Source organism: Cyprinodon variegatus, unplaced genomic scaffold (genome assembly GCF_000732505.1).
Source record: "Cyprinodon variegatus isolate N-32 unplaced genomic scaffold, C_variegatus-1.0 Scaffold1527, whole genome shotgun sequence".
NCBI lineage: Eukaryota > Metazoa > Chordata > Actinopteri > Cyprinodontiformes > Cyprinodontidae > Cyprinodon > Cyprinodon variegatus.
The window spans coordinates 121,516-134,482 of NW_015151980.1; the positions used below are offsets into that span (position 1 = coordinate 121,516).

The 12,967-nt window shown below is 35.5% G+C and overlaps 2 protein-coding genes and 1 long non-coding RNA gene across 3 annotated transcripts in view; all 3 read right to left on the reverse strand.

Moving 5' to 3' along the window:
- tradd (TNFRSF1A-associated via death domain) overlaps nucleotides 1–868 on the reverse strand; it is an 11,254-nt gene extending 10,386 nt beyond the window's left edge. The window contains exon 1 of the mRNA XM_015403602.1: nucleotides 776–868. The gene's annotated coding sequence lies outside the window, so the exon portion shown is untranslated. The remainder of the gene's footprint in view (nucleotides 1–775) is intronic.
- Nucleotides 869–2,716: 1,848 nt separating this feature from the next.
- ogfod1 (2-oxoglutarate and iron-dependent oxygenase domain containing 1) lies at nucleotides 2,717–9,101 on the reverse strand. Its single transcript, XM_015403603.1, has 13 exons — nucleotides 8,884–9,101; nucleotides 7,626–7,771; nucleotides 7,492–7,538; nucleotides 5,539–5,639; nucleotides 5,345–5,461; nucleotides 5,176–5,267; nucleotides 4,958–5,086; nucleotides 3,755–3,868; nucleotides 3,598–3,677; nucleotides 3,290–3,528; nucleotides 3,088–3,216; nucleotides 2,961–3,019; nucleotides 2,717–2,879 (listed from the first exon to the last, which is right to left on the reverse strand). Exons 1-13 carry the CDS (start codon nucleotides 9,041–9,043, stop codon nucleotides 2,724–2,726), a joined length of 1,569 nt encoding a protein of 522 aa, XP_015259089.1. The 5' UTR covers nucleotides 9,044–9,101; the 3' UTR covers nucleotides 2,717–2,723.
- Nucleotides 9,102–10,391: 1,290 nt separating this feature from the next.
- On the reverse strand, nucleotides 10,392–12,928 carry LOC107103779. Its single transcript, XR_001482205.1, has 3 exons — nucleotides 12,726–12,928; nucleotides 12,496–12,610; nucleotides 10,392–10,779 (listed from the first exon to the last, which is right to left on the reverse strand). It is a non-coding gene; the product is annotated as an uncharacterized LOC107103779 (long non-coding RNA).
- Nucleotides 12,929–12,967: the final 39 nt, after the last annotated feature.

Here is a 12,967-nt window from a genome sequence, read left to right on the forward strand (position 1 = left end):
CTGCAAAAATTAAACAAGTAAAATTTTCTTAAAATAAATAAAATAAAAAGTTTCTACAAAAAAAATACTTACTGAACATATTCCACATATTTTGAATATTTTAATATGTAAAAATTGGTAAAAAACAATTATGCCTTTTTTTTTTTTTTCAGAATATTTTACTTTGTGTCCTTCCCATCTCATAGCAAAGCATCACAGTTTGTGGGTACCATGTAAGAAATTGTGAAATAGATTTAAACATTCAAATCCGGCAGCTATACACAGTTTATTATTCTGCTAGTTAACTATAAATGTCACTATTGTTAATGCACTTCCAATTTCACTCATACTGGAATTGTAGCATTTATGTGTTCGCTTGTTTTTTCTAAATCTGTTGGCTGCACTGTTACTTTCTGTAGGCTACTGAGACAAAACAAACAGCTCTCTGTGGTCATTTAACAGTGAATGCTAAACAAGCTGACCCACAACTACAGGTGAACTTAGGTTACAGTGAAAGTTAGTTACTTGTTATGAAGTATAACTGTTTAATAATAACACTGGGTGCAGATCGAGTCAGAAACCATGTGTTTCACGCCTCTATAAGGTTGTTTTGACGTCGTTGTCGTTGAGATGCTAGTAGTAGTAAACCTCACGCAGATCAGCAGTAAAAACTACTTTCTCATCGTGTAAAATTATCACTGAAGAGCTTAAAACACACTGATAAAAACTCGCAGTTTCAACCTTTATCCATCACTGATTCGCTGTGAGGTAAAACGTATCATGCGGACATACTTACCTCGAATGAAAATAACTTTTTTCTGCTGTGCGGCGGTGCTTCCTCTTGACAAAATTCTGTTTGACATAGAAATGACTTCCTGGCCTCCCATTGGCTGAGGGGAAGCCAGGCTGCTTGTGATTGGTCAGATTCGGCACGGTGTTGAGAAAAAAAACTGACAGGAAGAAGGAGGTTCTCCAGCTTATGTAGAACAAAACAAGAAACTTATCAGTGAGTCTTTAGTTTTAAACAATCTGTATAGAATAAAGCAGAATATATAATAAGTGAGTTAACCACAAACAGTACAGAAGAGTTAAAATCACGTGTTTGGTTGGATATATTGACATGACAACACCGTTGGTTAAAATGTTGCCTCATTGTAACTTTCTCTACATCCTGTCTGTCCCATTAATTTGGCCAGAGAAGAACTGTACAGTGTAATTACAATGTCTGGGGTTTCCCTCATTTCCTAGAAGGACTGTGCATAATTAATATTCCATTAAAGAGAAAAGATTTAAGCCCTTTAATTATTGCTTTTTCAAATACATATTTTCTACCCTTGCATAAAAATTAAAGGTTGGGAGTATTATTCTCAAATTTAAATGTATGCATAGGTGGTCAGTTGCAAGTTACATTTAGTTGAGTAAACTTTTCTGCTTACTCCAGGTACTAGAAGTAACTAAAGGTGTTTGCAGATTAGGTGAAAATACAGTAAACAGTGTATACCGTTGATTGAAGTTCTGTATCATTAGCTATACGCATTACCTACTGTTAGGATATTATAAGTTCATGTTGTTTGTTTTTACGTTTCAACCTAATCATGCTTTTTATTTTTAGTTTTCTATTTTATGCTTAAAAAAAAAGCAGAATTTTCCCTAAACTGTTAGCCTGATTACATAAACAGTACATCAGATACTACTCAGTACTTGGATAGCCATTTTACAAAGTACTTTTTTACTCTTACTTATTTTTTTATTTTTTCTAAAGGAAAAAAAATAGTTTAAGTAGTGCTAAATAAGTAGCATAAAGGCAAGAGCTCATTAGCATAGCTTGACTACTACTAGAGGGCTAGTTTAGCCATTTCATTGAAGTTGGTAAGGCAGAGGAGATATCTCAAAATTGCAGGATATCGACTTTTGGTCTCATGGTTTATAGCAAACTAATAACATCTTCTTCTGGCTTTCCTCTTTAAAACATCTCGTGAAAATTCCAGAAACGTTAAAAAAAAAAAACAGACCAGTAGACTTTGTTTCTCAAGTTTGAAGACGTTTCACTTCCAATCCAGGAAGATTTTTCATTCCATTCAAATGTCTGGATTAGTGCTGAGTTCCAAGCTTTATTGAGTAGCCCAAAAAAAGCCTTGTTATTGCTTAGAAAACATGCAAATTGAACACGAAGAACGCGTCCGTCACTAAGGTTTTTGTTAGCCTGCAATACCCAGTACAGGCCCATGCGTCTGAAAAGGGAGTCGTTAGGGGCATTGTTGGCATGGCTGTCCAGGCGAGATGTCTTTGTCCCCTGCATAGACATGAGGATCAAGATGATAGCAGGAAGGAGTCAACTATCGCTGTGTTATAGGTTTTTGAGAGATAAAACCCGAGTTCACCCCCTCTGTTTAAGGTGATTTTCTCTTTTAACATAAATGGCTTCCTTCACTTCCATCCTGTGAAAACCATATTTGTAAAGGATATAACTCATGGTTGTCTTGTTGAACAATTTATAGGAGAAAAAAAAAGTTCTTTCTGGTTCATTTAGCTGCATTTAAACTAAAGAGCTCAAGATTAAAGTGATGAAGTTAAGAATGTCTGAATATTTTGTTAAATACATAATTTTATGCATATAATATTAAGACTTGAACTAAAGTATAAAGTTCTATATTTACAGCAAATTCCACTTGTCAATATACATCCTGATATAAATGGAGAAGAAAAAAACAAAAAAACTCCAGCATTTAGTGATAAATATATTTTTATTCATAGTAGACAAAAGAAAAGTCATAAAACTCCCTACAGGTGGAACCGTCCACATGGGAGCTTCTGTGGTTGACATGCTTGACGAATTTGAGTGTTTCTTTGTCCCTGTAGACAAGAGCGAGGGAGTTTTCCTCTGGATACACAGTCAGAAGCTGTAAGATGATGGAAGTTTATTAACGATACCCACAGATGTGATATGCAAGTATCTGCTTTTGGAAAAAGGTGACACTCACCTCCTCATCCTCCTCATTGGCAACATAACATGTTGAACCCCCAAACTCTGTCTCCCACTCTATGAGACATGAATTCAGTGTTACAGTGAAAGTCTTTCCTCTTACTCTGTTAATGTGTGTGACTCACCTGTGCAACCAAAGGGCAGGATTAGGTCCAGAGCGTACTCTGCCTGTGCAGCTTCAGCATCATGCAACAAAGTGTAACTGCCATGAGACCAGCGACGCACTTCTCCACAACACACGGGCGTGCTCAGCTCTGAAGAACAAAGATCCCAGCACATAAACAAACCTGTAGCTAAGCTAAAATCTGAACCCACACTTTCACATACTTTTCCCTCCATTGGACGCTCCAGCTGTGGATGATTCAGCTGATGTTCCTGCAACCTCTTCCTCTTCGTTATCGTGCTTCTTTTCCGTCTCTTCGTCCTCCTCATCTGCCGGACACAAGTAGTGCAGATGGAGGCCAGTAAAATTGGAGAGAAGCAAGAAGAAGGCTTCCGAGCGAAGCAGCTCCCAGCACTCGTTTACACACTCAGGCAGAGAGTCCAGAGATGCTGATTCATAGCACCTGGAATAAGATTAAGCATGATAATCCACTACCATGGTGCTAAAACATCCCGTCTGTCTAACCTCCCACCTTTTATTAGCCGGACCTCTCTTCATCCACTCAATGCGACTCTGTCGCAGAGCTTCCCTCACTTCCCTGAATTTCTCCTCCTGTGAAAGAAATATGACAATAAACATGGAAGAAAACCTGGAAAGAAGAAATGTGGAGAGGAAGGCAGAGGTGTTACCTTTAAAAAATCTTTCAGCTGTATTTCAGAGCTGTCTTCAAACTCTGTTTGAATCTGCTCTTGATGAGAAATATCCAAGTACAGGGGATTGATCCACTCAAACAGGACAGCTTCCTGTCAGGAGCAATAAAAGGCAGACTTTAGAGGATTGTTGAGTCATTTCATTCAGTGCTGAGACGAGCATTTGTCTGCACACTTTTTCTGTTTTTGCTTTTTTCATTATACTTAAATCAATCACATACTAAAACAAATTTTAAACATGAGGTTGTTTAAATATAGGGCTGGGCGATAGGGCTTAAAAATATAAGTCCAACTGATGAACGGATGTCACTCTGAGCTATGGAAGTCAAAGTAGTAGATTGATGGTTAAAAAAATACAAATAAATTGACCAAATATTAAATTTTCATAAACAGAAATTACAATTAATCTATTTTACTAATCACCCAGCCATAAATAAATAAAACATGAAGTTTTAGAATACATTCATTTATTAGGCTAAAAGGCGAACCTTGTTCTGAATTTACCTCTTTAATATTCACCATTCACACTCAGACCTGATTACTGCCAGTCACCTGAAATCTAGTGACAAGATAGACTATCAGCCATGAGAGAGTTTCAAGATTACAAACATTTGGGGGAACTTTTTGTAATCTTGTTGTAGAATAATACAACAACATTACTTTTGTGGAAATATTCAGCTGACTGACAAGACGAAGGTTTTTTTTTTTTTATGGGAGGCGTGTGTCTCATTCCATGGGCCATAAATCTAACACGTTATAACCAGAGAATATCATACTGGCAGTGAAACCTGGTGGTGGAAGTGTGATTATCTGGGGCTGCTTTATGGTATAAGTATCTGGACGACCCAATGGAATCCTAAAGAACAATCTCCAACCATCAATTAAGCAGAGGACAAGAATCAAAAGCACAACAGCAGATCCACATTTGAATGCCTCATTAAGAGATACCTCCTTTGTAACAGATTCAATTATATCTGCTAGATTTTTAAAATTAGATATGTGAAAAATCTGCAGAATTGGCCACTAATCTTATCAAGTGTCACTTTGATTTTCAATAGAATAAAACTCCTTTTTAATATGGTGCATGTAGTGTGTAGCTAGATTAACAAACAAAATCGATGGGAAACCTTAAAATGAAAGTGCCTGAAAACACGACTTATCACCGTTTCCCAAAGCACTCACATCTCTCGGTAAGTGAGGATGCTTCACGATGGATGGCTCCTTAAAACGAGGAGGACGCTCCAAAGAAGGTCCGTGAAACCAGCCGCTCAGGGAGAGACGGCACTTGTCTCGTGATAAAACTTCAGAAACCTGCAGAAAAAAAAAAATAAAAAATCAGAAACACTTCACCTTACCCTCCTATTTTAACCAACATGGCTTAATAAAACCCAAATACTCACCTGGTGAAAAGATACTGGAGACACCTCGAACAGTACAAGGGTGTTCCAAGAAGGTACGAGGGACTTCACTATTCTCTCTGGCTGGAAATTACCTGAGGATAGTAAAAGGCAGCTGTTATGTAACAATACAGCTGTAGACCCACATACACACAGGATGTGAGGTACCTACTGTCTGTGGAGTACAGATCCAGGGTGCCACCATCACTGCTCTGCCATGGAGGCACAAGATACAGAATGAAAGCGACCCTCCTCCCCTCCAGCTCATCATCATGGCACAAAAGAACATCTTAAAGATATAATAAAAAACTATAAACCACATGCAACAACCTTCTCAGATTATCTGGGTTTTTGGGTAAGTCTCACCTGTATATTCATATTTAGCACAAGAAATATCCACAGTGGGCTCCAGCTCGACGCCCAGGACATCCCCGAGCCAAGAGCGGAAACGCCCAAACAGGGCCCCCCTACAGAAGCAGAAACATTTCACATTGGACTCAATAGAAACCCTCCATAACTATAAAAGGATGACTGTTGAAATGCCCAAAAAGCCTGCCATGGCATTTGCTGCGGCATGAATTATAGATGATCACAGACAGAGGTGAGGGGGGGGCATCTCTTATTGTATATTTAATCGCAGCATTTAATCCCCAAGACTGGATTATATTAGTGGGTGTGAAAGCTTATAGTCAGTCTCTTATGGTTTTCTTTAAACTGACAAACAAAATGTTTGTTTTTATTATATTTTGGAAGCTCCTTCCTTCAAACTTAAGCTCCTTATTATAAGAATGTGCTGAGATATGGGTGTGACCACTTTTTAGAGTTCTGGATCAAATTTCCTTTATATACATTTCTTTGAGCCTCATGAGGATCACAATCTCACTTAAAATTTGGCCATTTATCTTTTGATCAGGTTAAAAATCTAAATCTCAAAGACACATACAGCCTAATTTAAAAAATAAAAATCCTTTATGAAAATGAAAGAGAGGGCTTTTTTTCTCTCTCTCTGAGGCCTGAAGCTATTATGGAAACAAAAAGACTATAAATAACCCTCTTAAAGAGTGACAGCATGCATCACCTGATTTTCCAGGTGAAAATTTTGATTTTTCCCTCACTATCATAAACTATCATCAACTACCTGTTGTGATTTAACTCTGCTCCTTTTAAGTTACAAACAATTCCTTTATAAATGTTTAGCATCCCCTTTTCATTAAATCACTTTAACACAAGAAACTATTCCTTGGGTACTAGGAGGTAATCTTTGGCGCCCCCTGGTGGACGAGATCACTAATCTCACATAATACATTTTAAAATCTGTAAATGAAAAAAACAGGCAATATGTGTGTGTAAATAAAAACAACAAACAAATCATATTACTTAAATCATATGGAGGCTTTAACCAATTATTTTGAGGCCATTTTGATCTAACTTCGGTTGGTTCTGTGTTGAAGGGACTCCCAAACTGCTGCTCATCATAGGTCAATGTATCTTTGGGTTGCTTGATTTTCCTTTTAGAAATGCAAAGAAGATCAGTTTTTTTGTTTTTGTAATTGTTTTTGTTTTAAATTAATTTCATTTTTTGTTACTCTAAATGGAAAACAAACAAAATTGTTCTCTAAATTCCACATATTCCTTTTTTACACAGAAAAAGAGAAAAGCTTTGTGTTTTTATTTTTATTAGTAAATGTTTCCTGTCATTTTTTCTTGTGAAACCTAAATATCTGGATCAGCATTTTTTTCAAGCAGTCATAAAAGGATAAAAACATGAACATTGTTTTTTTTGTTGTTGTTGTTACCAATATTTATTTTTATTATTTTTACTGGTGAGCCGTGCTTTAAACAATTTAATCTGTGTCAGGATAGCAGCAACTGTATTAAAAGAAATTAAAGTTTCATGTAGAAATAATCTCTGTATTAGAAAAAAAAAACTGCAAGAAAAGCATAGTAATAAAATCTGTGGGATTTTTTCCTTTTAAAGTGTCTAGAAGTCTCCTCTTTTCATCTAGGAGACATTTAGCTGAATTCAGCCATCATTAATGCACCTTCTGTGACACTGGTGTAAAGAGGTAAAAGGTTTAGATAGGAAAGATTGATAACAGTAAAAGTAGGTTTATGTCTCTGGTATCAAGGATAAGCTCTGGTGCTGGAGCAAAGAGATTAATCAACCATTAAATGTCTCATTGTGCGTCTCCTCTGTTTAAACCTCACATCTGAACAGAAACAAGAACTCTAGAACCCTAGAAACATTTCTAAACACATTTAGCCACTTTGTATAAATTTTAATGTCCCGTAAAAACCTGTAAGATTTGATTTTGTTACCTCACTGCTGCAATGTGTGGCTCCTTTCTCTTCTTCAGATCATCTGACTTGAAGAGATGGGGGAGGACGAGATTATCAAAACGAAAAAGAAAAAACATATCTACTGCAATAAACCAGTATGATGAATGGGTTACCTGTTTAAACTTGTACAGATCATTTGACTTTTCATTGAAGTTGAGTTCCAGCAGCTCTCTTTGTAGGCTTTCAACAAAGGTTTGGCTCCTGAGGAAGTTCTTGATTATGCAGTGAGGGAAAGGATGGCAGTCCAACTGCAGGTCCCCTGGACAACAATCCCACATGGAGAAGTCAGTCAAGTGTTTTCATATTTCAGAATTCAATCTTTTGAAAACTAAAGTAGAGACTTTAGGATTATCTGCTGGTGCAACCTGCATCTATAAATACTTCATAACAGATAATCTGGAACTGAGGTTCCCAAACATATCAGCCTGTCAACCAAAAATTAACATTAACAGACTGGTGATTCCCTAAAAATACAGTTAGCCACTTCACAATATAATTATTAACACAAAAAAGTGAAAGAATTATATTCATTTTAAAATAAATGTATTCTTTAATTACATTTAACTATTTAATTCATAATAAAAAAACATTTTAACTATCTTACGGTATATTTAATTATTCAATTGTGCATTTTAGTGCACATTTAATGTTTGAATCATGTATTAAATTGATAAATACATTTCAGATAAATCAATATCCCATCAGCTTATTTTATAGTATATTTATTTATTTCATGATAATTTTTGGCCCTCTATATTACCTCATATCACAATAAATGTGACCCCACACTTGGTGTCTTGCAACCCTGACTTTTGAAACCCCTGATCTATAGCCCAATGACTCCATGTGTCAGTATGGAATCCCAAAATAATCAAAAATGTCGAGAGAAAATAAAAGACTAAGATTTAAGGTTTATTGGATTTTAAAAAGCAAAAAGAAAAACTAAAACAACAAATTTTTACTCTAAAAAGAATGTCACTAAGTTGCATCTGATTGAATGACGAGACTTTATGAATGTTCATTGCACAATTGACACCAAAGTGGAAATGCTGGCTATAAACTATATACGTGTGAGCACATCAAACGAAGGCGCTTATTTTTACCTTCATGTGTTGTTTTATTTTTAAAGAATGTTGTGAGATGGTGGATTTAGGTCATGATGCCTATGTTACACACATTCATAGGGAAAAGTAGTCAAAGCCCAACATTAATCCAAAAAATAAAATAAAAAAGTGTTTCTAATGTACCCTCCCTAATTCTTGGCTCCCATCTGTCCCTCTAGGAAGTGCCACTGGATTGAGTTAATAATGGCACCACAAATGTGATCAGAACCAGCATCAGTCCACAATAAACACGGTTTGCTCCCCTAACCTTTGCTGTAGTGGACCCTGCTCCTCCATGCCTCCTTCACTGCTCCCTTCACCTCTTCCTCCTCCACAGCCCCACAGAGCTCCACGGTCTCCTTGCTGCTCCTCTTTTTCTTCTTCCCTCCTGTCTCACCGCTCTCGTTCTGCGGTCGTTTGGAGCTCATAATAGAGAAATCTCTTTAAATAAAAAAAAACAAAACAAACGCCGACAGCGTGTACGGGCAGATTGAAGCGGTGTCGCGGATAAATTACGTCAGATTCTAGGAGTCTGACGTCAAGTTTGGCGACCGTCATGGAGAAAAAAAAAACATAGGGGTAGATTTTAAATACACTGTAAACTTATCTTTTTTTTTTTTCTAAATATCCACTTTAAATTGTTTGATTCTTTTGAGAGATGTTCTTCTTTAACCTGACAACAACCTGACGAGACATGCATCTGGCTGTTGTCAGGTTAGTTCTTCCTTGCTATCAGCACCAAAACATGTTTAAACAAAAAATATAGTTTCCAAAACAATTGTTTATAATTATAATTAAAATATAATTCCCGTTTAAATCTGCGCTGCTGTAGGAAATCATATTGAACTGCAATAGGATAAAAAAAAATCTCAAAAGACAAGCCCAGGGAATTATTGCATTTGCATATATTTTAATCACTATTAAAAATATGTCACCTCAAGAGTTTGTGTTTTAGATAAGATTACTTACTGTAAAATGGGTTATATAGAAAAAAAACTGATGGAACTGTAACTATACAGTCATATGCTTACATCATTTTTTTCATCACAATGTTTGTATCACTGCTGTTTATCTGCACTTTAAAAAAATTCAAACTCTAAAGAGCTGCACTTAACAAAATTTCTTTTTGTTTACACTTGTGTATACAAAATGACAAAATAAAATCAAAGATTACTTGCATAAATGTGTCAGTTTGAACTACGGATTATGGAGGTCTGTCCCTTTGTAGCTCAGAAATTTAAGATTGCACTTATTTGATGTAAGGTTTGCATTTTCATGCCATCACCTGGTTGGTACACATTATAGTCTGAAACAAACCAAGGAATTGTGCTAATATAAATAACGGCACACATTTCTAAAAAGCATTTACAAAGTAATAGTGTAATCTTTATCTCTACAGCTTTATAAAGTTTCATTGTAGAGGTCATAATAAATCTTGTTACTACAATAAGTGGGTTAAGCATTTTAAGACATTTTTTCCTGCTTTTTAAAGATCCAATTACTTTATATTTTAATAAACTTTGCAACGGAGTTACCAAACTGTAGCACTGCATAAAAGGGAATTAGTAATTAGGTTTTCCATCAAAAAACCTTCTCAGCTAAGGAGAGCAGTCTTCAGTATATAAAATCTGCACCTATGATCTTAATAACAGGCATTTGTTTCATTGCGATGTATATTCTAAGTCCCTTCACTGTATACAAGTTTATGAATTTCCTTTAAAAGAATCTGAAACAGTGCTCATCAACATACAAGATCTATAAACTTTATAAAACTTACTATAAACACAACTTTATTTTAAAAAAGACAGCGTGGGTACAGGTTTAAACAACAGGAAACGCAATGTTGTATTTTTTTTAATCAAACATTGGCATCTTTCAGGCAAACATAAAACCAGATTCTGACACAGACCTGCATACTACAAAAAGTTGCAGTTTCACAAGTTTAAAAAATAAAACAAAAAAAAAACAACTCGAACATAATGTTTTGCTCCTTACAATAGCAATAACACCCCTGCAGATATTTTATTTACCATTCATGACAGGTGTTTGTATTTGTAAAAGATAGAGAAGAGATGGAGTCCTTTTTTTCAGCACAATGCCTCTCTGGCTGCACTCACAGAGACAGCCACACCGCTGCTTGGGTTAGTTGTAGATAAAGTTGAACCTAGGAAAAAACAAATAAAAAAAATAAATTTTGACATCTTTAAAACTACAAAAAACAATAACTGTTTATTCTTGAACTTTTAAGTTCAGCCTATTTTTTTGTCTTTTCTTTTCCTTTTTTTTTTTTATTATTTAGTCAGTATGCTCCTCTACATTCATAGTTGTTTGTATCTCAGATTTCTGATGTATAGGGGATAGAAGATTGCATGAATTGCAGAATGATTGCAGAAAGCAGGATAAGTGATAACTCAGAATAAAGTTCTGGGGTTAAATTTCCACATATCCTGCATTTTCAGTTTCAGAGAGCCAAATGGCTATTATTCTGACTCCTTCCTACAGCAAGTTACTCTGTGAACCAACTCTGGTCGGTAGCAAGATTTAATGAACTTATCTCAAGTCCGTCACACATTTAAGTTGAAATCTGACAGGAGGAGGGCATTAGAAATAGCATGCCCTTCACTGGATGACGTCACCTTTATCACTGGCAATAATAAGGCCAAAGAAGAAAAAAAAAAGATCATCATGTACCATAAAGCTGCATAATATCAGCTTAACATGTGACAACGTTGAGCCAAGTGTTAATGTGACTAGCTATGTTTCCACTACAAATGTGTGCAAAAATATAATGATATTCTGTGAATCTCAAAAATGCAATTTTTGTATTTCCATTAAATAGCAAATACAATTGAAATTGCCCATCAATTATACTTTGGTTCCCAAGATAACCTTACAAACAACATGGCAGTGGCAGATTTATCCATATTTCAGCCACTCCTCTGATGGGCACCCTCAAACTCCAACTACGTCCAGTCATCTTCTTACGAAGCAGAAAGGACCAGTTACAGATTGAGTGACTTGTGATACGAAAAATGTAGTTTAGCTAAAATCCGAAAATCCACCTAATCAAAAGCATAAAAACTTGATAAAAAAAAACAAAAAAAAAACAAAAAACTACTAGTTGCACAAGTTCTTTATCTGATCAATAACTGTTTTCTCTTATTCTTAAGACTATATTGTAGTGTTTCTAATCCGCTCAATTTGTGTTTCTGTGCATCAGTACCTTTATCTGCGCAATTGTTAATGATTATTTGTCAGCTGCTGTGAGTTTTATTATATCTGTAAATTATTGTATGTTTCCTTTTTTTTTCTTCCTTGCTATAGTTTAACTTTAAAAATTTTCTTTTTTCCATATTATTCAATATTTCTTGTACCTGTAACTTCTCTGCTATCTGCTTGTTTTTGCCACTGTCACCAGAATTTCCTCTCTGTGGGCAATTAAGGTATTTCTGTGCTATGCCACTTCAGGTGTATTGTGATCCAAGCATTTTTAGGTTATATTAATATAGTGTTTACTGGTATTGTGGCGGCAATGAAATTGAGATATTCTGTGCGGCTCTAGCCGATAAACCCTATTCCTGCCCCATAGAACAACCTACAGGCACATCATCCGCTACCTTTAATGTTCAAGAAACTGATCAAACACTGAAGTCTGATTCGAGGGGTCACTTTAGGGTGACTGTTAAAGAACCAGCTGACATTAATTAGCATTTAATCAATGGAAAAAGTGCCTGTTTACGTATATAGCAACATGTTAACATCAAAATTACACTTCAAAAAATAACATACAAGGATTGTTATTTGTGTATATTTTTTCCTAATGAAAATATGATTTAATTAAGTCAAATTTAATCAGCTAATATATAAAACTAATCTTTACCTGCTCAATAGCTGTGGTAGACTGGAAATGATTGGTCCATATCCAGGGGCGTTGTCATACAACTCAAACAATGGAGCGGCGACCAGCTTATAATTTTTGGGAACGGCGAATAATGCTGTGAAAATATTAGTTACAGATTTCAAATGTATGAAGAATCTGTGACATTTGAGCCTCGTTTGATATTAAATGGCATTATTTGACAACAGTTCTCACGTTACAAAGATACAAACCTTTCTCCTGCAGCTGGACCAGGAACAGCTTTTTATGCTCCTTAGGTTTAGTAATATGAGCTGGAATATACGGGTACTGAAAGATTAAAAAGCACCAGATCAGTTCTCACAAGCAAAAAACATTGATTCAAATGTTCAGTTTATCAAAATAAAGACTGTAATATCAAACAAACCATAAATCTTTAAAGTGTTGCTCTCCGAAAGTAATTTCTGTAATTAATGAGGCATATAGCTGTGTATTA

Coding starts and splice junctions, on each gene's coding strand:
- ogfod1 (XM_015403603.1), bottom strand. CDS start 9,043: ATGAGCTCCAAACGACCGCAGAACGAGAGCGGTGAGACAGGAGGGAAG. Junction 5,087..5,175: donor CTCCAGTATCTTTTCACCAG/GTGAGTATTTGG, acceptor TTTTTTCTGCAG/GTTTCTGAAGTTTTATCACG. Junction 3,678..3,754: donor AGCTGAAAGATTTTTTAAAG/GTAACACCTCTG, acceptor TTTCTTTCACAG/GAGGAGAAATTCAGGGAAGT.